General features: G+C 35.9%; 3 protein-coding genes across 5 annotated transcripts; 1 reads left to right on the top strand and 2 right to left on the bottom strand.

The window, feature by feature from the left end:
• Positions 1 to 461: 461 nt before the first annotated feature.
• On the top strand, positions 462 to 18176 carry LOC131795700 (bromodomain-containing protein 3). 3 transcript variants are annotated; one of them, XM_059113307.2, is made up of 26 exons: positions 462 to 1681; positions 1954 to 2104; positions 2257 to 2418; positions 2512 to 2658; positions 4156 to 4224; positions 4354 to 4462; positions 5164 to 5324; positions 5894 to 6067; positions 6234 to 6317; positions 7118 to 7219; positions 7334 to 7462; positions 7888 to 8064; positions 8374 to 8609; positions 8739 to 8854; positions 9722 to 9966; positions 10150 to 10201; positions 10573 to 10740; positions 11349 to 11392; positions 11786 to 11861; positions 14558 to 14950; positions 15326 to 15382; positions 15483 to 15514; positions 15781 to 15918; positions 16105 to 16196; positions 16320 to 16443; positions 16798 to 18176. In XM_059113307.2, exons 1-26 carry the CDS (start codon positions 1617 to 1619, stop codon positions 16864 to 16866), a joined length of 3372 nt encoding a protein of 1123 aa, XP_058969290.2. In that variant the 5' UTR covers positions 462 to 1616; the 3' UTR covers positions 16867 to 18176. The 3 variants fall into 3 exon arrangements, with proteins under 3 accessions (XP_058969290.2, XP_058969291.2, XP_058969289.2); XM_059113306.2 differs by having other exon boundaries at positions 1602 to 1681; positions 5161 to 5324; positions 16798 to 18175; XM_059113308.2 differs by lacking the exon at positions 1954 to 2104 and having other exon boundaries at positions 5161 to 5324; positions 16798 to 18175.
• A 1130-nt stretch (positions 18177 to 19306) lies between these two features.
• On the bottom strand, positions 19307 to 22924 carry LOC131795704 (protein yippee-like 5). The gene is made up of 6 exons (XM_059113314.2): positions 22713 to 22924; positions 22144 to 22187; positions 21337 to 21376; positions 20699 to 20767; positions 20353 to 20385; positions 19307 to 19894 (listed from the first exon to the last, which is right to left on the bottom strand). Exons 1-6 carry the CDS (start codon positions 22809 to 22811, stop codon positions 19817 to 19819), a joined length of 363 nt encoding a protein of 120 aa, XP_058969297.1. The 5' UTR covers positions 22812 to 22924; the 3' UTR covers positions 19307 to 19816.
• A 497-nt stretch (positions 22925 to 23421) lies between these two features.
• On the bottom strand, positions 23422 to 27668 carry LOC131795705 (protein yippee-like 5). The gene is made up of 6 exons (XM_059113315.2): positions 27461 to 27668; positions 26182 to 26225; positions 25756 to 25795; positions 25423 to 25491; positions 25179 to 25211; positions 23422 to 25067 (listed from the first exon to the last, which is right to left on the bottom strand). The coding sequence occupies exons 1-6, from the start codon at positions 27557 to 27559 to the stop codon at positions 24999 to 25001; spliced, it is 354 nt and encodes a 117-aa protein (XP_058969298.1). The 5' UTR covers positions 27560 to 27668; the 3' UTR covers positions 23422 to 24998.
• Between the last annotated feature and the right edge of the window lie 62 nt (positions 27669 to 27730).

A 27730-nucleotide genomic window follows, 5' to 3' on the forward strand; every position in this document is an offset into this window, starting at 1 on the left:
TAGGGATTCCTTTGTGGTTTAAGATCTATGCAATATGAGTGACAGAAAACTACCTACCTTGAGATAAATTTTAACTAAAAGAGATAGGAAGCTTGCCAGAAAACTTGAAAGAAACTTAGGAGGTTACCAGAGTCTAGCTGTGTTAGTATGTTGAAGCTTCATTCACCCCAAAATATGCTACATGTAATTTTTTTTTACCTTATTTGTTTTGACCTTGATTGCCCTGATCAGTTCTCCTCCCCGGACGATCAACAGGATCAGAAAAAGTAGGGTCAGATTTCTGACAATGGAGAGGAAGTTTGATTGCATTGATTATTTCATCGAAAACAGTTACCCAAGATCAAAAACTTATGAAGAACGTAACCAGTGTCGCGAAGTATTTCGAAAGTCCCGCGAGCTGTGTCGTCACAAACTGCACTATTATCATTCAGTTGCGCGCGCAAGGTTGGCGTAATGTATGACTTATCCCAACCGAAGTGATCTCTTCGAGCGCCAACAGGAATAGTCTGAGAACATATTGCGTGGACAGATATATCAAGTGTACACTGTGGTTAACAGTAGAGCGATATTGGGAACTGCCTTTTGATCATAAACGTTGAATTTATCGAGCATCATGTTGGACAAACCTTACAGAAAGACGTTGCCAAACTTGAGATGATCACAAACAAAGGCTGGCCTCGCGATGCATGAATAATTTAGCTAGGTTTACGACGAGTACTTGATCTATGTATCTGAGACCGGGATTGAAAATTGTTGAGTATAGATGTCTCAAACAGAACGTTTTATTGATATACCTTTTGCTTTGGTGAAGACATCTGGATTTAAATTGAACTGATCTTAAGTTGTGATGATTTATTCCGCTACAGAAGATGGATGTCAACAAATGTCACGCCTGGCCGAAGAGCACTTTCACACAAGCAGCTGCAGCGATGGATCGATTTTCCTCTTGTGTTCACATTTATTTACCATATGGTAAAGCTTCTTTGCGAAAGTAAACTACTGCTTATTATGACAGATTCCACTGCAAGTATTCTGCCTATCAGGAGTCTACGGTGCACTAGTTGCACATCAAAGTAATTGTTATTATCTTCGATCAAGATATCGTACCTTGCGATTGCAATTATCGACGATTAAACCTCAAGGAATCTACCAATTTCATTGTAATGACTACTACGATTTGTGCAGATCACTGAATTACGAGGATTTTTTACCCACTCAAATGAAATGGAACTGTCGACATGATCGATGATTCGATATTATGGATTTAAGTTAGACACTTATGTAAAGTATTGCAAGAGTAAATAATGTAATAATTCTATCATCGGGCAGAAAATTTGGCAATTATTCTTTCTTCTATTACCGTAAAATCAAGGTGGAAAAATGTACCAAATTCGTCCAAAGGTTGATAAGCCTTCCGTTTCGCGTGCAATCCATGAGAAAAGAACACAGTCAATTTTTGGCGCGCTGAGTAATGGCACGTGACATGAAAGAGTGACGTGGCTTGTAAGCCCTTCGCTGGGGGTCGTTCGAGAATTCAAAAGGGCGGCTATCGCTCTTCGGCGAGCCGGACGGATCTTTGAAGGAGGAAAGAATCTGTGAGGAATCTTTCGCCGTGCATGGAAACGCAAGGCCATCCGACAAGTCAAACCTTGCAAAACCCTCTAACGAACCTTATCGAACGGTATGGTCCGGTTATTATTGGGTTATGTGGCTTGTGAATCGTGATTTACGTTCGTGTATAGTTGTGCGTGGCACCGCCAAAAATGGCGTTGACATTGTAAGATGGCGTTGAAGTGACGCGGACTATTTTCTCTCTCAAGAACTGTCTTTTACCTCCCCTAAAGTAGCATAAATCGTGTCTAACGTTATTTTGCACTTTTTTATGCTATTTTTGGGACTATTTAGTTAGATTGGAGGGCGAAATTTGACGAGGTTGTATTGCATCACCTCTAGGCCCAGCTCAACTTTACAGTCTGGTCTCACAAACGAACAAAACTCTGGCGATTCATTGAATGGATTGCGACCAGAGACGAGTCCTGACGGACTCGGGAAGCGAATAAGGCGTTTATCTCACAAGTACGACGATTTTGAACAACAAACAGCGGTAAATATATCTCTAATCAATTTCGTTGTTCGCGAGCTTCGCTCGGGCGGGCAGCATCCTAAAAGCTTGAATTTCTAATTTGATGTGTTGGTTGCATATGAAACCGAAATAAATTCTACTCGAACTATTATTCTGTTAAATGTCTTTTGTAGAGAGGTATGGCTCAGACACCTTCTACCGGGCAAGATCCCAAAGTTTATCGAACGACCAACCAATTGCAGTATTTGTCGAAAACTATAATGAAAGCGATGTGGAGACATGCATATTCTTGGCCGTTTCACGAACCAGTGGACGCTGTAAAATTAAATTTGCCGGTTAGTACACTCCTAAAGTACAACACTCTAACTGTGTTCACTCACTCCATTGCAAGTCGTCGTTGTTGATTTTGAGTTCTCGTGGTCTTGTAGGATTATTACACAATCATTAAACAACCAATGGATATGGGTCAGATAAAGAGAAAGCTCGAAAACCACGAATATTCCTGCAGTCAAGATTGCATCGATGATTTTCGCCTCATGTTTAACAACTGTATCACTTACAACAAACCAGGAGAGGTATGATTAGTACTATTGTAGTTTATTATAATATAATCATTAAAAATTGCAGGATTGCATCAATTATAATGCCTTGGAAGTTAGGAGGAAATTGGGTTTGCTTGATAGTATGGAATTACGACAGAATTTGAATTAAATTTCCGTTTTTACCCCAGTATCATAAAGCTATTTCCGTTTCTGTGAACTTTTCAACACATTTGGTTAAAAGGTGTCATTTAGTAAAGATATTGATAATTCTTTAAGAATTGTTTGAACATACCTTTTTACCAGCTGTGCCTAAATCAATCATATATCAATAGATATGTTGTGAATGAGGCCAATAAGGATAGGAAATTTTCAATGGCAACAGTTTTCACTATGGATGACTGTTCCTCAAACATGGATAGTGTAGTTGAAAGGGGAATGAAAAAAATTTTTGATTGTTAGGTCATAACAAAAATGTTCTGGAAGCAAGTTGAAAGATTCTTGGACAAGATTTGATTTCATTACCAAGCTTCAAATTTACTCTCTTGCCCATTTTATGCAGTAATTCCTAGCTCTTGACATTTTTGTTCTGAGCAGAATACAGGAAGCCTATCACATTTGAACCTAGTAAAGTTCTAGCCCACTATGTAGTCTCTATGGCTTAGTGGTAGAACATTAGAGTATGGAAGTACCTGATCTGAGGTTTGATACCTCATGGGAACCCAGACTTGTTCCTTTGTCCCATGTCTGAGGATAGAGGAAAAACATCTTTCTTAAGAATTCAATTTGTGATGCATAGTTCCCACTTAATTTTGCTCACTGTCGTACCAAAGGAAGTGCCAGAGAGTCATTGTACATTTCTTCACATTTTCTTTAATTTGTTGGTGTTAAGTAGTTATAAGCATAAGCAGATTAAAGCAAAGTATCTTTTCATAATTTGATTTACATACTCATAATTGATAGTTGGAAAAAGGAAGTAATGTGCCAAAATTCACCATGCGGGTGCAATACACTACTTCCTATTGACGCCATATGTGTGGTTTTTGTTTCTTAAGTTTAAATGATAAAGATGAACAATCAAACAAAATTCATGATTGCATTCTAATGTTCATTACCTTTTTTTTTGTCCCTTCTAATCCTGGGTAAAGGTTTAAGGGATTTGTTCAAGTCAAGGATTATAAAGCATAATTTAAAATTGGTTATTGCAAATCAAGGGGTTTGATTGGTGTGGCCAGTGTGGTTTATGAACCATTGTACAACAGCTGCATTGAAAGTTATTTGTACATTCTTCAGTTTAATGTGTTATTGATTATACTGTTGTCAGGAAGATTAATAGATGACCTGTGGTTGTTCTTATGTGACAATGCTTATTCTGCTAACCCACCAATATTTGCTCAGTCTAAATTAAATTTTGCACCCATTCAATAGAATGAGTCATGCCATTGAAATGGCTTGTCCTACCAAACTCTCAAATGAAAATCCTATGTCATAAAAACAGCAGTCACAAAAATAATCTATCTTTATTTACAACAGGATGTAGTTCTCATGTGCCAGACAATGGAGAAAGTTTTTAACCAGAAAGTTGCAACCATGCCTGCAGAGGTGAGACTTGGAAGTTCAAATGCATGTACATAGATGCCTTATTTGACATACTCAACTGAAACCTCAAAAGTGTTTTATACTGGAAAGTAAAGGTAATATATTTATCAAGATCTACATATTTTGCTGTAGGAATTTGAGGTACTTCTAGGACCCAACAAGAAGGCTTTACCCAGTGGACCAGCTGCAAAGAGAGCCAAAAAAGGTGGTGTTCCACCAGTAAAAATGGAACACAGTCCAGGTAACTGTTTTAAACCTTTAAACTTCAGAAGTGATTAACATGTAACTTCTCCCTATAATACCCATATATTACCAAGCAAACAGGTAATGAGAAGACTCAAACTTATCAGTTAGAAGTTATTATCCAGGAATTGATTTAAAAGGATGTGTGAAACAGCTAGAAAGGGAAATTAATGATCAAATTTTAGGAGTAAAGGGTTAGTTGGACTGTGTCCTGTGTATAGGTATAGCTGCTCTTGTTTTCTGGCCATTTGTGATATTAAAATTAAAACCGATTGTAATTGATTATTGAAATTAATTCAGGATTTGATTGGCTTTGCTTCTTTATGCTCTCTGTTTGGGTGCTGCATGCAGCACCTTTGCATTCATTCAAATGCAAAACTAACCTTTTTAATTAGGGCTGTCAACTAGTTTGCAAGTAGAAGAAAATGAGAAGGACTAGATGGCCATATTATCCTGGACACCATGTTGTTTCATCAGATTACATGAAGGACTGGGAACTACAAGTTCTAATGAGTGTGGCACTCCTCAAGCTCACACAAACCTTTGTGCAAATTCTGAATGTAGAATCGATTCACACATCTTAACCTGTGACTGGAAATGAAGTCTAACTTGAACACTCTGTCAATCTTGAATAATGCAGAAAGCAGTTGAAGTTCTAATTTGCACTAATCTCTTGTTCTATTGTTGTGATTTCAGTAGCTCCAGATAGCACTCCAATGACAAGCTTGCCGTATCCCACCCCACCTGTAGCTGTAACAGCCACAACTGCTCTTCCAACTCTAGTTGATGCTACAACTGTCTTGCCCTCCCCTGCCATTTCTGCTGCTCCTGCTCTCCCAACAACTGTTCAGCCTGCCAAGGTTTGTTTACCTCATTTGTTACTTTCCAGTACTTTCTTATAAAAAAGGAGAGCTATGGTAGACAAATTACTTCAAAACCTACATAAAATGGTTCTTTGCTACAATAAGTGTTTCGAACCAGTTGTAACTTTTGATCAAGTAGTTGAATTGTCCAGTTCAGAGTAGTCCCAAGAAGGATTGTTGTTGTTTGTAGTGACTGACATTACAGCAACCTTAGTAGAAGTCGATATTTATAGATATTTGCTATAAGTCTGTTTCAAGGTTTCTTGAATGTAAATTTCCAACAATTCATCAACTTTCAAATTTTAAGTTAACAAATCTTAACCCTTTAACTCCCAAGATCTCATTAGTAATTTTCCTTACTATCTCCTATACAGTTCTTGTGATGATAGTTTGGAGGATTTAGTATTGGATCATCTTATAATCCCCAAACTGATATTTTTCTTTATTCTCATCACTTGTCTGCTTGATATTGTTTTGATATTGTTTTGATATTGTAAGGAGAAATTCTTTCTTGGTCACTTATGGGAGTTCAAGGGTTAAGGACTTCACAAACATTTTGTCTTAAGGTCAAAAAAGGAGTTAAAAGAAAAGCTGATACAACGACTCCTACCACACCGATCAGTGGAATGGGAGATTCCTTGCCTCCTGTGAAAGCTAAAGCTGCTAAAATACCAACCAGGAGAGAATCCACCAGAACAGTGAAAAAACCAAATCGAGATTTACCTGAAGAGCCACAGGTGGTGAGTATCACTACTGACACATGTTGCCTGACAACTTGAATATTTGTACTTTATTTCAATAGAATAGTTGAAGTTGTGATATCAGTTTGTTTCCATTCTTTTTGCTTGATCGGTTTTTAAAGGAAGTTTTATTCCTCTTTTGAATTTTCATCTTTTTTTTCCCCAGTCACGAGGTAAAAAGAAACCATTATCAGAACAACTCAAATACTGCAGCAATATTATCAAGGAATTGTTCTCTAAAAAACACGCAGTAAGTGATTAAAAGGAATGTCACAATCAGGGTTGTCAAAATAAACCAGCAAACATCGCATTTTACTATCTACTCTGAAAAATGCACTGGAAATTCTAAATCCTTGTAGCTGACATTATGCCCCCTTCTTAGTATCACAAAGCGGTTTATCAAAATCTTTTTGACAACCCTGTCATCAGTGATGAATATATAACCAACAACAATCATTTTGAAATAATAACATCTGAAATGGTATTTATATTCTCAGACTGATAGTCCCATTTTTCCTTTACTTTCGAGGTTTATAGAAGTGTCTCTCTTTATGTCCACAATTCTACAATACATTTTCCAAAACAAATTCTAATCAATGTTTACCTTGATTATTCTGTTATTGGAGATGTACAATGCTTAAAGATAGCTCTTAGTGCAAATGATTTGACCCTTAACTCTGTAACTTTTAAGATCTAATTGCTAATTCTCCCTTCTAGCTGTTGTGCATTTCCTTGTAGTTATGATAATTTGATGTTAGATCAAAATAACAACCTTCTGCCAGAGAAGTTTGAGTATTCTTATCACCTGTTTGCTGTACAATGTATGGATACAATGTTGGGAAAAGTTACATTTTAATCACTTCTGTGAGTTAAGAAATAATTCCTGGATCTGAAGACCATTTGTTGTACACTGTTTGTTAGTTGGCAAGTCATGCTCAACATAACTTGAAGTTGGTGATTTTTTTTGGGTGAAATGTGAAGGATAATTGAATTACTGATTACTCATGGAAAAAGAAGGGTTAAATGAAACTTTGCCCCCATTATTTTTAGGCATATGCATGGCCATTTTTCAAGCCTGTTGATGCAAGTAGTCTTGGATTGCATGATTATCATGACATAATCAAGCAACCTATGGATATGGGTACAATCAAGGTTAGTAATCAATCTTTTTTGATAAGGATGCAATATATTTCTTACTCCTTTTCTTCCATTGCCTCTCAGTTCTTTAAAGTTTAAATTCAACAACTTTGCTAATTTCTTTCACAGGTGAAAATGGAAGGAAGAGAGTATAATTCGTCCTCTGAATTTGCAGCTGATGTGCGACTCATGTTTAGTAACTGCTATAGATACAATCCACCTGACCATGATGTTGTTAAAATGGCAAGACAATTACAGGTTTGATGCTTGGATTATCAGTTTAGCGAGGCACAGAAAAAGTTTGGTGATAGGGGTTTGACTGAAAAGTAATGGTGTTGTCACAGGGGCAACCTTCCTTGTTTCCAATGATAGCCAAATTGCAAGAGCTGCCTGTCACCAATTGTCAAATGGGAAGTCTTGCTGATAGAAGTCAAGCCAGTTTCCAGCAACAACACCATTTTAACGTCAAACCATGGCCAGCAAAGTTCAGTTGTGCCTCGTTCTACTGTACCACTCTTCGTGGCTGTTTCTCATCTTTTTCAGTAGTTTTACAGCTAGAGGTTTCCTCAGAAAGGTTATAACCCCATCCCTCCCCCAAAAATTTGCAATTATGCATGCATTAAATGGTGGCAACTTATTCCTTCAAAATTAGTACTTAAACATTGTCACTCCTTTCTTTACAGGATGTTTTTGAAATGAAGTTTGCCAAAATGCCTGAGGAACCAGAGCTTCCCCCTCCACCTGTTACAGAGCCTACAGATCCTGAACCAGAGTCTGCAGCAACACCGCCATCATCATCACCACCCTCTGAAGACAATGAAGCAGACAGAGCTGAGCAGCTCTCACAGCTTCAACAGCAGGTATGTTCATATTTTTATTTCATATATTTTTCTTTCATTTCCTGGAACAATTAACCTTTAAGAAGTCATCATGACATTATTGTGGCTTAAAAAATGGCAAAAACATAATCACCTGTCCATCACTGTTCTAAGGATGTACAATGCTTTCCATTGGATAAATTCCAATGCAGTTGATAGGGCAGCAGGTTTCTCAAACACTTATCTGCTAGACAGTGATAAATTGGTTGGATAGCATTATCCACCCCTCTGGACCCAGAACCAAAAAAACCATAATGATGTTAAAAAAACATTTGTGCTTTTTACCAACAGCTTATATCAGTGCATGAGCAACTAAGTAAACTTACTGGAGAGTCTGTTCTCATGACAAACAAGACAAAGAAGAAGCCAGAGAAAAAACCTAGTAAAAAGGAAGCCAAACCGCCGGCTGCGCCTCAACCAAAACCCAAGCAGAAAACAGCCAAGGCTGCTAATGTTACACCAGCCCAACCAAAACCAGAAAAGCCAGCTAAGAAGCAGTCAGCTTCTAAGAGATCTGCAAACAGCAAGTAAGTCAGAAGTTGGTCTGTGATGTTGCAGTCCTGATTGAGTAAGTCACCCAACACAGATCCTTTTTTTTTTTTTTTTTTTTTTTTTTTTTTTAATGCTGAGATAAATCTTTTTGGTTTTAAAAAAAGGATTGCTGCTAAAAAGAAAACTTTGGAGATAGATACAGATGATGAAGAAGACACTGCCAGACCCATGACCTATGATGAAAAACGACAGCTTAGCTTAGATATCAACAAGCTTCCAGGTTGGTAAAAATAAATATATTTGAAACTTTTTTTAACCAAAGAAATGCCTACACAGCTTAATTTTATGGCTAGTACACTTGTTTAAAAGTTTCTGCAACAGATTTCTCCTTGCTCAACAGCACTTGTTTCTCTTAAGAAATGGGCGGCAGCAACAAACTAATTTGAGTCTGTGAAACCTTTTTGTGACTTAACTCTTTTAGTATTGTTGCTCAGTTGATTATAGAGATATGCATGCTCTGATTGGCTAAGGATTGCATTATTTCTCACTATAATCACCTTACATGAGATGATTATAGCAAGGGCACTAAATTTCTTAATGGCTGCCCCAATGCTTTTGTTATTTACAGCATTTACAACAGAATTCAAAAGCACCTGAGCAATTATCCTAATTCAATTATTTTCCTCAGGTTCAGTGAACATTGTTAAATAATCTCTTCCACTTCATCTTGGGATTATTCAACAATATTCACTGCGCCTTTGACAAGTTATGGTAATTAATGAGGCTATCTATCTAACATCACCCCAAGTTCTGAGGATGTTATTGAAGACAGTGAATCTTAATCCTGATGATTTAAGTGAAAGACTTTGTTATTTGGCATTCCTATCCTAGAAGTTTGCTAGAAGTTTGTTACCATGGACCTGGTTAAATGGCCTAGCCTGCCACTAGTCTGCTATAACTTAGTGTTATACCAATTGCTAGAACTAACCAAAAGGTCATAGGATTGACTCCTAATGATAGCACTTGGAGTTCTTTTTTTCTGAGTATGCCTGTGTCTTTCATATTCTTTAAACATGCACCAGTTGTAACTTCTTTTACTTAGCGACAAGGTAATAACCATGAGTCTTTTTCTTATTGTTCCCATTAGGAGATAAGTTGGGAAGAGTTGTGAACATCATCCAGTCCAGGGAACCTGGTTTAAGGGATTCAAACCCAGATGAAATTGAAATAGACTTTGAAACTCTAAAACCTTCGACATTGAGAGAATTAGAAAAATATGTACAGCAGTGCCTAAGAAAAAAAGTGAAGCCTCCAACAAAGAAAGCTAAAAATGCTGAAGAGAGAGAAATGGAGCAAGCAAAAAAGAAAGAAGAGCTTGAAAGACGACTTCAGGTATGTAGTAACAGATCCAATATATGAGCTAGTACATGTGATACTGTTAGAAGGATCCATTGCTTTTATCTTATCATAAGATGTAGATGATTATTTTACATAAGCTTTAAATAGTTTTAAGCTACATGTGCTAGCTGCAAAAAAGGGGTTCGGCTGATAGCGTGACTCCTTTTCCTCACCAAGGACGTAAGTGGCAAGCTAGGAGGTGCAGGGCAAAAGAAACAGACAAAGAAAGGTGGGTTTTGTCCGCTATTACTGTCTAGTTTAATAATAAGCACAGAATTGTTACTAGTGGTTTTTTTTCCTAAATGAAACAACAGAATTGTATCCCTATCATTCTTGTTTCCCCACAATGAATTCATGTTTGAATCAAAATCCTTCAATCAGTGAAACAGCAACCATATCATGAAAACTGATCCTCAAAATAGCTTTGCCATCAAATAAGTGCATAAAGGAAGTCTTAGAATGTAGTGACATATTGGGAAGAGTTTTAGAGTGATTTTAAAATTCAGGCATTAAAATTTCAAATTAAAAATTTGAGTTTAGATGTAACTTCACTTTCAGTGCAGATCTAGGAATAACATTCTCCTCTGATTATCTTGACAGAATCACAACGGGCAGATAACTCAGTAGTAGATGTTGTGGGTAGTGAACCTCGGCCAAAAAGGTTGAGTGAAAGCAGCAGTAGTAGTGGAAGTGGAACAAGCAGTAGTTCTGATTCAAGTTCAAGCTCTGGGTCTTCTAGTTCAGCCAGCAGCTCTGACTCAGAATCAGGTAGTGAAGAATAGAAAGACTTGCAGAAACTGCGCCAAAAATGACACCAAAAAGTAGTTGCATCGTAAAGTTAAGGAAAAATATGATTGCTTTTAATCATGGCCTGGATACTAAGTTATGGTATATTCACAGGCCATGTTATTTTTTAGTGTAAATAGTGTAAATTATAATCCACAGGTGCTTTAAATTGGGTTATGAGCTGCTTGATTTGTAGTTCATATAATGTTTCTGTGTTCTCAGTAGATAGATTCACCTTCATCCAGTAACACAACTGTTGTGTATATTTGTAAAAAATTGCTGACACAAGTTTAACATAATATAATTATCAGCAAAGATATGGACAATCCCCATCATCGTTTCAGCACTCAGAGCTGACTGTCAGGACTTGTGTACCGCAGAAAGAATTAGGGATTTGTTTGAATGACTGCAAAGCGGTGCATTTGTAACTGTTCTCCACATTCTGCCAACATCTCAATACAACAAAATAAATTTGTATTTTACAATTTTTGGATTGTTTGTTGTTTGTAAAGTTTGCTTTTGCTCTTTGACAAGTTTAGGTTACCACTATCCCATGCTCAGGTGAATCTAATTTGGTTTCTTGTTCACAGAGTCTGGTGGTAAAGGCCACAAGACTTCTCACAGTACTGGAAAGGTACTTATGATTTCATTCACTCCATTTCACAAAAACCTTTCCCTTCCTCAACCATTACTACTCTGCAATTGACCTTGACATGCACACAAATTGAGAAATTATGATCTCATCCTATTATTTTTTTTCTTTTTTGAGCTTTGTAATCAGTTAGCAGATTTCTGTTCTGAAATAGGCATGCACTACCAAAATAATTGTCAGATCAAGTCTGAGCAGTTAAGACAAAGAGCCTGGAATGATTAATAACTGCACAAAGCTAAAACACCATCACATCTCTGCTTACAATCACATTCATATCCTCATTCTTAAAACATACTGCCATGATTTTAGTCTTCTTTGACTTGCCTGTTGATACTAATGGGGCAGATCTCGTTCTCTCCCTCCTGACATTGCCAGAACAAGTCTACTGGTCATACATCCAAGGCGACACCAACGCCGTCCAAACCAGTAACAAGTCATGTGACTCAGCCTGGTATGTCTACATCCCCTCTTTTACAATTTTAACTCTTCGATCCACCATTTCTTTTGAGGTGTAAAACTATCCCTGTAGAACGGTTTCTTTTCAAAACTAGAGTATGCATTGTTTGTTTAAACCCCCCTGGAAATAACATAATAGCCAAGACAAATTTGTATAGTCTTCCTGCTTCCATTCAAAAGAAATGGTTGATTTGAAATGGAACTGTGATTTATTGATAAATTATTAAAAAAAATCAAAATATTGAAAACTTTTGTATTCATTTATCCCTGTCTGTCAAAGTTCACATTATTTTTGACATTCATCATAATCATGTTTGTTCCCTCCTTTACTCTCACCCAAGTCTTGAGCAACTACTTACCTCTGAGAGCAATTACAAGTTAGTTTTTTACACCTTTGGGGAATCAGGCTTGAATTGGGACTTTCCAAGTGGATAAAGATTGCGATTTTGAATATTTACACTCCAATGAGTTTCAACCCTTTATTCTCACCATCAAGCAGAAAGATGATGATAATGTTTCCAATGTATTGCCATTTATGCATAAATGGTAATTACAGGAAAACTGAATTGTGTGCAATCCAGTCAATTTGAAGCTTTGTCATCAATTAGGTTGTGCTAATAAAATACCCACATACAAACACAAAACACAAGAATTGCCAGAACCAAATGTGTTTCCTTGCCAGCTCTTTGCTATTGTCAAATAGGAAAAAGATAACCATAGACAATCTGGTCTTGTCTTAGAAACTAAATCAGGCTTTCATTCTGCCAGGCTGTCAGTTCTTTCCTTTATTCCCCATATCATTTTCTCCTTTTCTTTGTTGCATGTTAGAGAATTTCTGTGTGTTTATTTGTTTGTATAAAGAGCCTGAACATCAAGTCCAATTTTACCTTGTAAAATTGAAATTAAAGAGAGTATTTTGTACTTGACTATATTCACAGCAATTTTTTACCAACAAGAGGGACTGAGTAGTTTAGCTAGTTTCAGTTCAAATTATGTTGAGTTCCTTCAATTCAACTGAAGCCTGTTACTCAGAAGATTGAAATCATTTTTTAATTGTTCTTTTGATGCGTGGTGAATTACAATTTCCCAGTTGTGTATACCACAGACAGTTTTTCCCTGCCAATCCTTGCTTTCTCAGCTGTCTAGCTTCAGTAAACATGAAAAACTTGGGTTCAAGGCCACTGAAAGAACTTTAGAGTGGTCCATTTCTTTACACAGCAATTGGTTGTTTTCCTTAGAAACTGCTGCACTGGCTTGTTGAAAAAGTGAACCACATACTTGATACATTATGTTTAAAGAAGCAATACACAAAGGTTTTGAAGAGGCAAGAAATTTGCTCAGATGGTTATTATGAACATTGTTTTTGGGTAAATAAGCAAATATGAAATTGAAACAAAGCCATATCTTAATTTTTGTATATTCAGGGATAAATTAACACAATAGTTAAATTGAAGCAGCTTTTTTTTGCTTAGGGCTCCTAACAAAAATCAACATTGTTCAGTACTCAAACATCTGTTTTAAATTTTAAACTCGATCGGCTTCTTTTATGTGGGCATACTGAATTGCTTCTTTCATCAAGCAAGACAAATGTAATTTTTTTCAATCCATTTTTTGGTCTTTTTCAAATTTGAATTCAAATCACATCATCATTTTTACATTTCCATTTCTGAATACATTGATATGTCACCTATGATAACTTCTCTGCATGTGAAAATGAGGACAAATCATGACACTCTTTCTCATTAGTTTTCCCTTTCCTCTCTACAAACTGAAAAGGTTGAAGAATTGGACCAAATTTCACTTTTATTTTTGAAACCTTGGTGCTTTTGGTGCCAGAAATATAGATTGCAGGTGAAAAGCTTTCATTTTAAACCAATTGCTCAGTTGTTAGCAACACTGTTGACAAAATAACCTAAAAGCTTCCTTTTTTCATCTTAAGAAAAAAAATATTGAAAAAAACCAGGATACCTTTGTGACATCAAGTTACCATTTTCAAATCATTGCTTTAGAAATTAATGATGGTTTGAGTAAATTGATGCAATAGACTTTTTTGCTCATTTATGTGCTGTTTTGATTAGTGCTTAACTCAAAGAGAAATTTCTTAACCAAATTTATTTGAACATCCATTTATTATTATTTTTCGAAGGGACAAAATCTGCCCTTAAAGGATTGTATTGAATCTCATTCTGGAATGAAAATAAGCTGCAACTATGGCTTCTACGTAGTTACTTTGATTTGTTGTTTCCTGGTGACAATTTAGAAACACCACACAACCTCACAAGAAAAAAGGCTTGTAGTGACCATCTTTCTTTCCTCTTTCACAAGAGTAAAAACTGGTTGGCTCAGGTACCCTAGACAGCCTGGAACTTAAGGATTGATCAATGCACAATTTTTTTTGTCTATGGTTTTGATCACAGAATTGACCATCAGAATTGCCTCCTTTTTTTGAATCGTCATCTGTCTGCTTGACACTCGAAATTCCTTTACTAAGGATGCTAACCTTTAAACAGAACTGGCTTGTTAGAATGGAGACTTGACTGATCCTGCAGTCTTTCAAGCCATTTCTGACTATTGCTTAGCACCCTAAGTTCCTCTTTAAGGAGAAATAAAACCTTAATCCCTTCTGGGTTGATAAAGGGATAGAGATATTAAGCTTGGAAGGCTTAAGTGTATTTCTTACCATTGCTTTAGTTGCACCAGTCTCCAAGTCTACTCCAGCACCTAAGCCTCAAGATAAACCTGCTATTATTACTGCTGTGTCCACAACTCCCCTGCCTACAACAGTAACAAGCAACCCCCCGCTGGCAACTGTAGCACCACCTAAACCTGTTAGACCAGTCCCTCCCAGTATTCCACCAGTTGTACCAAAGTCCACAGCAAAACCAGTTGTATCTACAGTACAGAAGCCTACCTCAACAAGTACCACAGCTCCAAAACAAGTTGTCTCTTCATTTGCGAGAACTACGGCTATGACAAAGCCATCAACACCATTGGCACCTACCAACACCACACCCACAGCAGTCCTCAAAGAAAAACCACCTACCCCTGTGGCAGAAAAAAGTTTGCCGTCAACTTCACGACCAGGTGCTGTCCTCAATTTAACCTTTACTTTTGGCAAGATATCCAAACTCCTCCTTAAATGAGTTTCAGAATTATAGAAATTAGTTATGGCAGCATATAAACTACCCTCTTTGGTCCCAAATTCCCTCAGTTCTTGGGGTCATGTTATACAGGTAAAGGACCTCATCCTATTGATTTGACTGTAACCAACAGAAGTCATCCTGAAGTCACTCTTGTTGGGTAACACTTCAGGATGACCCAAAGCAGCTGTCTAAATTTTGAATGTTCAGGTCATAACTCCAGGCTATTAATGTTCCCTTGTTTACCTGAAGTACTGAACAGGTCATTTCATTTAACCATGGTTAGATTCCTGTCTTACGGTTTTTCTTTCATTTATAGGGAGTAGCGGACTAACATTTACTGTTGGAGAGTTACCAGGTTCACTTGCATCCATAGGTAAGTTTGGAAATGACAGTTCTTTCTAATGAATTCCAATTGTTTGTTAAACATTGAAATGCCAAGTACTGTAATTGATATAATTTGTTCTCATTTTCAGGGCAAAAGAATGAAAATCAATCAACGAAGAAGGTTGGTTTGTCCTCACTTCATAACTTTGCCTCTGCCCTTCAACCTTGTTTTCCTTACAATGAACTCCACAGGTCTATGAGATGCCTTTCATTTTTCTGCATGGTAGCTGTGAGAGATACCAGTACTTCACATAGACTTGTTGATGATTTTTTCTGCAGAAATTTTTCTTACCAAACTAAGAGTCATAAGAACATAGAAATTACTGAATTTCAGGTAATAAAAATTTAGTGTTGCTACTTTACATAATAAATTCCCTTGTCCTGCAGGATTCAGCGCCCAAACCCATACGCCAGGTAACTTCTTGGTCCACCTTGAGCAACACAACTTCAGGAGGATCTCGAACACTGTCATCTGCAAGCAGCTTTGAAAAATTTAAACAACAAGCTAGAGACAAGGAAGAACGGGTATGCGAGACAATTAAACTGTTTAAACAAGAATGATTTTATTCTTAAACAATTTCATTTTATGTTCTTTGAAGGTTTCTCTTGGTAGTGTTGATTAAATGCTCGAGAATATTTTGCTAGTATGACCTGTGGTGAAGCTATGATTCAAACTGTATTTTTACAAGTTGTTGTCTAACCATTCAATAGGAGAAAAACTTTAGAGCTGAAGAGGAACAGAGACGTCAACAGAGAGAAAGAGTGGAGCTTGAAAAACTACGGCAAGCTGAGGAAAGAAAAAGGTAGCTTTCCTGTTTTTTTTTTTGGGTCAGTTAAAGATCCTGCTATGGAAACTTTTTTGACCTTCTTTAACTTCCTTTGTGCTCTTAGTCCAAATGTTATTGTACACTTTGTTTTATTTTCAGGGAAAAGGAAGAAGATGAAGCTTTAGAAAAAGCAAGGCTAAATAAGGAACAAGAACAAGCTAAAAATGCCCAAAAGATGAAGATAGAACGCATGAGAGAGGCTGAACGACGAAGAAGGGAAGCTGTAAGTATCATCCCAAAAGTCGTGTCTTTGTCATAGATAGCTCTTGATAAGATGCATTAACCCAGCTCGTCCTTCCGATTCAAAGTGTTATAAGTGTCCATTTTTGCCTTCTCCATTCCACTGCTCTTAAATGATTACACCCACTGTTAAGAATTACTTTTCATGAATAAACAATTTTTAAAGTATTTTCTTCTCAGTTAGGTTTAAATGCTGCAAATTTCAGACTGGTTATATAAACTTCCCTTGGTCTCACTGCCACTTAATTTTTCTTTTTGTTGTTGTTGTTGTTGTTTGGAGAAAAGGCATTGCCCCTAAACACAAATCTCATGCATGCTTTTTGTTTGATATGAACAGCTGGCTGGAACAATTGACATGAATCAACAGAGTGACATAATGGCAGAATTTGAGGGAAGCCTGGGCTAATGTTGGCTGTATACAGTGCATCTTGAAATTGTCCACAGTGACTGTTGTCTGGCAACCATGAAGAATTTATCAGTGCTATATCCTTTACTGGTCAAAGAAAGCACAAGACAAGCTGCAAAGAAAGGTGCATTGTGCCTTCATTTGAAGTACTATGAAACCTGAGGATGCCAGCAGTTCAAGTAACGGCCAATAGTAGCATTTGAGAAGAATAATGAACTCAAAAAGTTGGAGCAAATGAACAATTTTTATCTTATTTATAGCTTTTATATGTTGCTTATGGCAATGATCATAACAAAAGACTTTTCTAACTCCAATTTAAATAATTATTAGTTCTGCTAAATAATTGATACAATAGTATCGGACAATTCAGTTGTGATTTACTGAAGGAAACAAATCACTTTCCCCACATTTTTGACTACATTGAGATTGGAAAGACTAACTAGTACTATTATCTGTACAAGAAGGACATGTCTCTCTAGAAAATACAGGAATGATGTAGTATTCTTTATCATAAAGATGCCTCTTTTTTGCAAGAGATAAGAATGTTGCATATTGACAGTAATTTAAGATATCTGGATAACATGTTAGTCAAAGCTATTTCTTGTTGCATTTGATGTTACATGAATGAAGAGAATTGCAGGTCTTGAATGTTAAATTTTTGTTGAAAAAAAAAAAAAATTGCGTTACCCTAGTGTGGAGAACCTTTCAATTTTGGTTGAGGTCAAGGTTTGGTTAGGTCTTGTCTGGACAGTTTAGCAAGTTCTTGTTGGGCTTAAGGAAACTCCTTGTTTTCAAATTGTAGTGGGCACCGTTTCAATTTTTGCTTTTGATGAACAACTTTTCCTTTCTTTCTGTATATAATTCAGTATTGTTGAAATCTGGCAGAATTACATACTTAAAGAAAATCTCTTTATAATTGGAAGAAAAAATTGTCTCCTTCAATAGACACCATTTTTTATTAAACTGAAGTTGCAGGTTGAAAGACCAGTAAAAACAAATGAAAATTTTAAAAAAATCAGGAAATTCACATTGAAAACTAAGAAAAAAAATTGAGAAAAATACAACACAAAGACAAAAAGATTAGAAAATTAATGAGTTCTCATTATTATCATTCTTTGAACCTAAATAAGCTTCTATTGGAATTGCAGTATGTGATGGCTGTAGTTGTGCTTGTACACTTATGCTTCACTAATGAGTAACAAATAAAAACTGAAAACCTCAGAAAAAAAAAACAAATAAAGAGAAAAAACAGGGAGACAGTTTGATGTAATGACTGATTTACAAATACTATAAACACTCTTATTAATAGGCTATGCTGTTTGCCTAGAGCCTTGAGTTTCTAAAAGGCTCCTTCTTCTTTAATCTTTCCCCTGCACCCCTTCCCCTCGACAAAAATTATAGAATGAAAAACAGGGAAAGTGCTAATGCTTTAAAAATCCTGATATGATGTTGTTTGGTTTCCAACCAAGGAAATGCTTACTGTATACAATATTCAATTTAGTGGAGTGTTCGTTCAGAAAAAACAAAACTGTCCTCATTTTGGCTCTCGAAGAATCTTTAGTGAGCCCTCATCTCTTAAAGCTTCCTCTGAAGCCATGAAAAATTAATAATTTTCTGAGGGCCTTGAAATGTTAACAGTATCAATGAAGTCCAAACTAGTCAACCACCCTGAAAGAAAAGTGTGAACATGGAAATTTGTTGGTACTCTAGGTACGTGCAACAAGGACTGTCTAACAGACAGAGGGGACATGAATGGGAAGGTACTGGTAGTAGGTTTTAAGAAGAAACCCTGAAAAGAAAAATCCATGGATGTATTGCATATACCATACTGATTAAAGCAGATTCTTGATTTAACATCTTACCCAACAAAGTGACTAAAACTTGTAGGTTGTGAAGCCCTTACCTGAGTTCAAAATCCTGCAATCTGCTCAAAGTTGAACAAGTTCAACACCTTTAATGATTCAAACCTGGTAACAAACTTGATTACAACAACAGAGATCAGATAGGGGTGCATTGTTCAAAAGTCCAAAGTATTGCTGCAAAGGTGAATCAAAAACAGCTGAAAATATTTGGAAAACTCGTTAGATGCAGCAGGTCCCAACAAATGTGTAGATCAACAAAATTGGGAAGGATTGAAATTAACTGAATGTTGGAATGACCCTTTTAATGTAAATATCAGTTTTTACTGAAGCAAAATTCAAAATGCTCAGAAGTTTCCTAATGCCCAAAATGTTCCTCATTAGGTGTCAGTGATTCTGCTCATACTCTGCCAATTTACAACTTAGTTCCTAATAGTCTAAATACAATCACCAATAATAATTCACAGATTAACTTGAGATGCCATTAATCTAGCCTCTCCCACCGGCTCTTATCCCATTTCTGTAATGAGTGAAATTACAATGATTTTGTAGGTTAAAACATGAACAGTCTTGGAAACCAATAAATCAGAAAAAACACTTTCATTTGCCTTACTTATCCCTGATACAGAGACAAAGTACAATTGTTCACATTATATTATGCAAAATTTTGTTCCATGTAAGATGTTACTTAATATGGAAAAGCTGTTACTTTATGCTCAATGGTGAAATATATTAAAAATTTGCCAATCGGTATATGGTATATGCAATATATACAGTATAAACTTTATCTACAGGAGAATTTTCAACTTGTAATTACTAAAATTTAAGCAGCTGAAACATTGATAATAATTTGAATAACAATGAACAGATCAGATAATTGTTGTTAAAGCCGTACTCCTAACAATGGGAAACAAGTAGTTAAGAGTTGCCCTTACCCTTATTTCAAAATCAAATGTATAAATATTCAAATGATGGAATATCTTATTTCTGAAATTTCCCTACTTTGCCCAAAGTATCACTTTAAATATTTCATAATATTTTATGTACAACAGCTTTCATCACTGAAACTCAAAAGTTAACAAACTGAAATGCTAGTGATCAAAGTCACCAATTTCTTCAATTCCTTCACTTTCAGTCACCAAAGCCCGCTCCAGAATAACTTGGCCCTCCTACAGTCATTGCACAACAGAATATAGAAAAATTATGATCAGTTTCATTTGTTATGCATTTCCACGATAACATCAAAAGAATTTCCTAATTTTGCATGAAGGAGCCCACCACACTCTAAGCTTTACAACTGAAAAAGAATGTAAGATAAACTAAATGGAGCATCAATGGTTAAGTAAGGGGTAGGGCCCATGCCCCGATTATGGAGCAAAAACTTTGGGAAAGAAGAGACTGAGAAGAGACCCAGATGAGGCAGGGTGTGTCTCATGTTAGATGTGTCTCAGCCCAGTTCATTCTGGCCATGCCAAACTATGCATTTGCTTTCCCTCCATGGTCCTACGACTGTTAAGAAAACACTGGGCACTGAACTGGTTGAACCTGTTAAGTAAAGGGTAGGTTGGGTAGGGAATGATCGAATCCTGAAGTCTAATAACTTTAGATTTAGTAACATTAATTGTACCTTGTATTGTTGGCTCTCCTCTGTTGCATATTCCTGAGATGATAAACATGAGTTAAAATAGATAACAACAACAACTTCCTTAATCTACTGGTTTGACTTAAGCTACAGTGACTGAGTATCTGAATTGATTATTGCAATAAAAGTGTCCTACACACTCACATGTTCATGTTACAGACCAGTGTTACATTTAATCAGTTAATCAATTTATTTCCCAAAGATATTTGAAACTATCCTGTAGGCAAATGATTTTCTCATTCTAAAAAGCCCTTTAGTTTTGTTTCCCAAAGAAGTGATGATAGAAAAAGACAAAAACAAAAAAAAACATGGAGTGCTCCTGAACACTTACATACATCCAGCCAAGTTTTGAGTCGCAGTTCTTACAGAAGACATCTCTGACCATGTGCCTTCCAGTAAGCTGCAGAAAGAATTTGTACTTAAGTAAACTTACAGCAAATAGAAACTGAAATTTCAAATTAAGTATACATTGCTACAGATGCAAGCTATAAGCTTCAGATTGCAAAGAAACGATTCCACAGGCATAGCTAGGAGGTTTTTAAGTTGTATGTGACTGGAATTAAGGCAATGGCTTGTTGTTCTATTGTCATAAATTGTTATTTTTCCTAGTTAAACAAGGTGGCCCTTATAACCTATGGTCCCACTTATATAACTTGCCTCCTTAATACAGAAGCTCCTTGATGGAAAACCTTGACCCTGCACCCTTGGAATCAATTTTAACACTTTAACTTCCAATAGTTATTAAAATGTAACTTCCCCCCAATAACATCCATACATTTTCCAGCAAACACATTAAGAGAATACCCAAACTCACTGGGTAGAATTTGTTGACTTGATTTAATACTGAATTCTTATTACTAATTTACAAGGAAATGTGCAGCACCTAGAGGGGAGAATTAACTATCACATCATGGGAGCTTAAGAGTTAATTAAACCAGTAATATATACCACCATAAAGTAATAACATACCATTACTCTATCTTGAACATTGCTGAATGTTAAATTAACCCTGTAAGACAGAGGAAATCTGTTTAGCTTTGGCTTTTTCTCAGTCATAGACAGTTGCAAAATTTATATTCATTCACTATCCAATAAAAGACTTGAACAAAAATGAGTCAACAGTAAGTTAAAAAACACTCAGCTATAACAGTAATAAATGGTAATATTTTCACCATTCAATACATTAAAGTTCACATGGCAACCAGGTGGACAATCAGACATGGTTTGATGCTACTCTGGTTTACAGATTTAATGAATGTAACCGAAGAAGTTTCAATTCATAGACCCAACGTTTTGATACTCCTGTCTAGTGCCTTCATCAGGGGTGATCTAGATGCTGCAACAAGAGGTCCTTTTATATGATCTCTAATCAGCTGCCTTTTTTTTTTTTTTTTAAAGGCAGCTAATTAGTGATTGTCTAAAAGGACCTCTTGTTGTAGTGTTTAGATCACCCCTGATGAAGGCACTAGACAGGAGTGTCAAAATGTTGGGTCTGTGAATTGTAACTTCTTTGGTTACATTCATTAAATCTGTAAACCAAAGTAGCATCAAACTATGTCTGATTGTCAACATTCATTATACTTTTAATAGTAAAAATGATATAAGGATTGATTAAACGGATAATTATTTTTTTAAATCGATGGAATAATATTGTAACGTGATGATGTCCAATTGATACTACTTGCTTTGGACTTAAATTTCAACAATGTCGACGATGACGATGATAATGGAAAAAAACAGTAATGATAAAAAAAAAAGAAAAAAAACGACACTCACACTTTCTTGAACAAAAACGCCCTTCCAGTAGCTCCATTGAATCTCTGATTAGAGGGTTAATGATTCAAACGGAAACAAAAACAAATTAATGTTAAATAATCTGCGAAGGGAATGCAGGACTGTGGTTTTAATCGGAAATATTATTTCCAGTCAGAATTATCTGACGAAATTGACACTTTAACAGCTGAAAATAGCATAGAGTAAATTTTCAATTTCAATCATTCCGAAACTCACAAAATTTCCAAAGTCGAAGCATGATTGATAGTAACTTGGGAAAAATCATCGTGAAGACTAGGCGAAAAGGAATTATCAACAGCACTTTGGTATCGTTCACAAGGTAACTGATTGTTGGGGAAAGTTCACATTTAAATGATACTGAATTTTCGATCTGACGCAAAAAGCGAGATCAGACGTGGGTAATTTGCGCAACGGATCTCCAAAACAAAACAAAATTCAAGAATGACATGTTAAAACGAAGTATGCCAGTCTTCCTCCAATTTATATTCGATCTGTGTAAATCAACCCAAGGTGAAAGCCAAGAAGCCAGTATTTATTAGTCGCGTACGTACCATTGATGTTAACTCCGATCTGTTCGTCAAAGCTGTATCGCAGTTCGCACAAGAATACAAAGTGATCCCGCCGGGATGATTGAGAAATATACGACCCATGTTTTTGTGTATTCTTTCTGAGAGTAGGTCTTAGAATCGAACGATATATAGACACAAACACCCGGCCAAGGCTACGGAAGAAGTCCTTTAACTACGAACCTTGCACTGCTTTGTTATGGTTCGCAATTCACGTGACATTAAAGAGCTGGTGGGTTTAAGCTTATATCCCGAACGCTGATTGGTCTGCGATTGTTTTTGTCACTTGGACTGAACTTCCGGTTCTTCCGGTGCACGTTTTGTTTCCGGTTGCGTCCAAGTACGTTCGTCTTCGAGGAACTTCCAAAGGCTGATGAATATTTGCAGTGCGCCATCATCACAGTTTTATAATAATTACAAGTGGTAAATGTATTTTTCCAATTCAATCCGCTTGGCTTAGATTATGGTATTTTTGTTACAAACCATGGTATGTGAGATTAAATAGCTAAGTCAAAAAGAAAAATCCTGATACATTCTCTTTTTGTACAAAATAGACAATGATTTCCTCCTATTTCCTTGTACTAGTTGAGAGGAAATATCTCTAGGCCAAGCATTGTTACGGTTTTCTTCTTCCAGTTTTTTCATGTTCTCAGTCTGAGAGAACAAATCACTAACAACAGAAACAAATTCCATAAATCCATTTTATTTCAATGTATTTGTTAATACATCTCTTTAATAAGTACACCTACAAAAGGCCATCTTGACACATAAAAAATTGCTGCGAATAATTTTATGAGATAAACTGATGCCAGTGAAAGATCTGAGAAAATGGCAAGATTCAGACTCAGTTGTACCCTTGCAATGTGCAAAAGATTTGTCAAAATTTTCATTAAACATGCATATCAAATTTGATGGTCATGAGGAGATAATCATCAGAGACTCAAAAGGTATCTCTAAGGGAATGTCCACAAAGCATCACACTTTTAGTTTCTGGTTGTTCAATCCCTACATTTTTGCAAAAGTTTTGAATGGTAAATTATTCCATAAATAGTTTTAAGTCAATCAATGGTGATCACCTTGCACTTAATCCTAAGCAATAGGCACAACCCCTATAATTAGACATGACCAGTGCTGGAAAAAACTATTGTTTTTAAGAGGTAAAGTTGAAATTTTGGTAAAAGTGGTTCTGTCAAAATGCTTTACTGAAAAGTGTTGAACTGAAAAATTCAGGCTGGACACAACAGCTCTTCCACAATATTCAGTAATGAGACATTCAAAACCTTGAATTCATCATACTATTTAACCATTTGTGTAGACATTGGGGTCATTGCAATTTCCAGCACTAGCTGATTTATAATTATCAATAGTCATTTGAAGAATGATCAGACACTGATCACTCTTGTTTAAATTAAGGTGAACCACAAATGTAAAAGGCTTGTATTACAGTGCTGTTCAACACAAATAAAATGTGTGAGAATTAATGCAAAGAGACAGCCTAACATAAGTATTAGGTAAATCTCACATGAAGAAGCCTAAAAATTACTAACTTCTTTATTAAATACTTTGAATACTTTGAATTGCATTTAATTAGCAATGCTAAATTATGATTCATAGTTTAAATAGAGATTAGAACTTAGTATGAATAAAGGTTCTCTTGTAACCTAGTTTTTTTTTACTTTGCTCTGTACAAACTATACATACAAGTGCTTATTAAACCCGACAGCAATGTTATCTAAGATATTTACAATCTTTTTAATGGCACACACTATGTTACAATTGTGTTGAAGAGTGGGAAGGGGCAGTGTCCAGTTAATTAAGATACCAACAACAGAAGCTCAATAATGCAAAATTGATTTTAGAGTTCAAAGAACAAAATTATTCATCTTTGAGGTATCACTGAAGTGTAATAAAATGAAAATATATTTTGTTTGGTTTTATTTTTCATGATACAATCAATTCAAATCATATGACAACCAAACAATCACAGTGAGGGTGTCATCGTATGTTGTGGTTCACATTGGAAGTGACTGTATCATGAGATTCAAGGAAACAGTTCATCATTGTTGTACTTCACCATTTTGAATAATCACAGTTAGCTACTGTATCTAATCATTATGAAAAACTACAACTTTTTCTATGATATAAAATCAAACTGTATAACAATCTGACATTACTTTTTCTCAAGAAATTTGTCTATTTACTACCTTGGCTTCATAAATGCCCATAATGATTCTCACCCTTTAACTGTTTTTTAAACACATCAGAATGCAACTAGTCACCAATTTCTTCAATTCCTTCACTCTCAGTCACCAGTGCTCGCTCCAGAATAACTTGACCTTCCTGAAAGTACAAAATGTTCCTCTTTCAACATGTATTACTAAGTTATGCATCTACAACATTTTAACCAAGTATCCGTGATCATGCAAAAGTGAATATGAAAATAAAACTAACCTTGTACTGCTGGCTCTCTTCTGTTGCATATTCCTGAAATCATAGAGAGAATGGTACAAAAGATACATATACAGTTAAGTACACAGTAGTTGTTTGAAAACAATTTCAAAGTATATAATATCCTTCCAGATACCTAGTAGTGCATTCATTTGCTCACTCCTTTCTGATTTTTTTCGTAGTTACATAGATATCAGCTGAACAACATTTGTAAACAGACATAAAGCTAACAGTGACTGTCACTTACATACATCCACCCCAGTTTTGTATCACAGTTCTTGCAAAAAACATCTCGGACCATGTGCCTTCCAGTAAGCTATAAAAACAAACATGTAAAGGTTCAGTCAGAGTGTGAGTCAAATCATGGTTCAAAAAGTTAATAGATTGGGCTTTTGATCAGCCTTTAGGGATCAGAATATACTACTACTACTAAGGCCGGTGGCTCCGTGTGGAGCATAGGCCATCGACGACCCTTTGCCATCGCACTCTGTTCTGGGCTAATCTGCCTGCTCCTGTCCAGTTTGTACCTTGCTGCTTGAGGTATCAGAATACACTAACAGAAAAATCTGAATTAGCCTACCATTACTCTGTCTTGAACTTCACTGTAGGACAAATTCACCCTAGGATCATAAAAGTAATCTGAAATTAGTGCTGTTGACTCAAAAGGCCAGAGGTTCCTGTTATATTTGGAGTGAATGTAAGCAGACTTTTGGGGACAAGACTGTTGGGTTGCCATTTTTTTTAGGTATCCTCCTGAGTCAGTAACCTTTAATTTGGGTAACCATTACCACAAGGTATGGATAGACATTAGGTTACAATAAATTATATTTCCTGTCACTGATCTATCAACATGGAGCTTAAGGAAAAACAGTTTCTCTGTAAGGTCTTTGCCTTGATACAGGGCTAAACTGATAATACCAATTATTGGTTAAGTATTCAAAAAGTGTTTTTATATGAATTATGGTATCATTAATTTGTAAACAAAAGGACAATCAAGAACACTTACACTTTCTTGAAGAGGAATGCTCTTCCAGTAGCCCCTGTAAATTTCTATTGGTATTTACAAGACAATGAAACAAATTAAGTGTTTTTTCAATCAATTAAAACTCTGAAGTAAAACAATCAAGGCAAGAGTGATTCTCTTCCAGAGAAATTGCTGGAAGATTATGTGTCAACAAAAGTAACTAATTTCTATCTGCGGAATGACATTTCATTCTGTACTTATGGAGAACAATTTTGAATACAGTAGACTGTCTGTTTGGGACTACTTAGCTAATCCTAAAACTAATATAGTAAATAAAACACAAATGAAAATTCCAATGGTATTCAGTTGTTTAATGACCAGATCTTGAGCTCCAGATTTTGACTACCTGATAATTCATGAAAGCAACATCTGAGGGAGGGAATAATCTAATGATTTTATAAGTAGTTCAAAACTGGCTGGCTCATGTTTGTATTTTATTTTGTTTACAACCACACACAGTTAGACTACTCGCTGTAATGATGACCTATCATGGAATAAAAAGCGAATAGCGTAGCTAGTAGTATTTAATGCAGCATTGAAAAAAATAAGAGATAAGAGAAATCTGTAATTGGAGAGAGGTGAGTGGCTTCTGAATAAATTGCTACTTGCTAGCAAACCGTTTCAAATGTTATGGTTATTATTAACATCAAAATGTAAAGGAAAAAATGGACGACATATCTTTAAGGGCAATTTTTTAAAAATTGTTATTAAATAGCCCCGCTAATCTTGAGTTATACATTATTAATTCATCTCAGCAGTTGATATAAATGAAGAAATAAAGGCATAAAGGGAACAAAACAGTGACTTTCAAATGTTCTGTTATCCGAAACATAAACATGAGTGTTAGCTAGGTTGATAATAGTTCCACTGAGCGCACCAGGTTCAATGCGGAAGGTTCAATTCTTTCCAAAACTTTTCATTGCGTGCAAACCAGCCACCAAAAAATTTAAATTACTTTACGTAACAGCCAATGAAATGCCACTATTCCTCATAAGAGAGTACACAAAGCCAATATAATACAAATAAATTTCATTACAATGTTGAAAGCGAATTTCTTAATTCCTCGAGCGACAAGTATTGAACGGAAAAGTAAAGCATCACGTAAAGAAGGTACTCTATTGTACCTCAAATCTAGTTTGTAACTCAACAGCGATAGTCCTTGAAGAAAGATATTCTCCTTGTGAAACTTACAAGATGATAAATCGAAAACATCAATCTTAATGTTTATTTTTTTCCTGTCACTATTCGTAGCTACGCTTACCATAGATGTTAGTTGAGATCGATTCGTCAAAGCAGTGTCGCAGTTCGCGCAAGAATAAAGTCTAGCTCCTCCAGGATGAGCAAGAAATATTCGACCCATGCTTTTTACTCTTTATGGTAGCAGTACAGACTATAATCTTCAGGAATAAGCAGTGTTTACAAAAACTAAACAGCGGTCCAACTCTTCTGCCGCGAACTATTCTCGCACGTTTTTGTTTTGGTCTACAAGGCACGTGACGACAATGTGCCAACATTATTGGCCAAAACTAGA

Source organism: Pocillopora verrucosa, chromosome 4 (genome assembly GCF_036669915.1).
Source record: "Pocillopora verrucosa isolate sample1 chromosome 4, ASM3666991v2, whole genome shotgun sequence".
NCBI classification, from domain to species: Eukaryota; Metazoa; Cnidaria; class Anthozoa; order Scleractinia; family Pocilloporidae; genus Pocillopora; species Pocillopora verrucosa.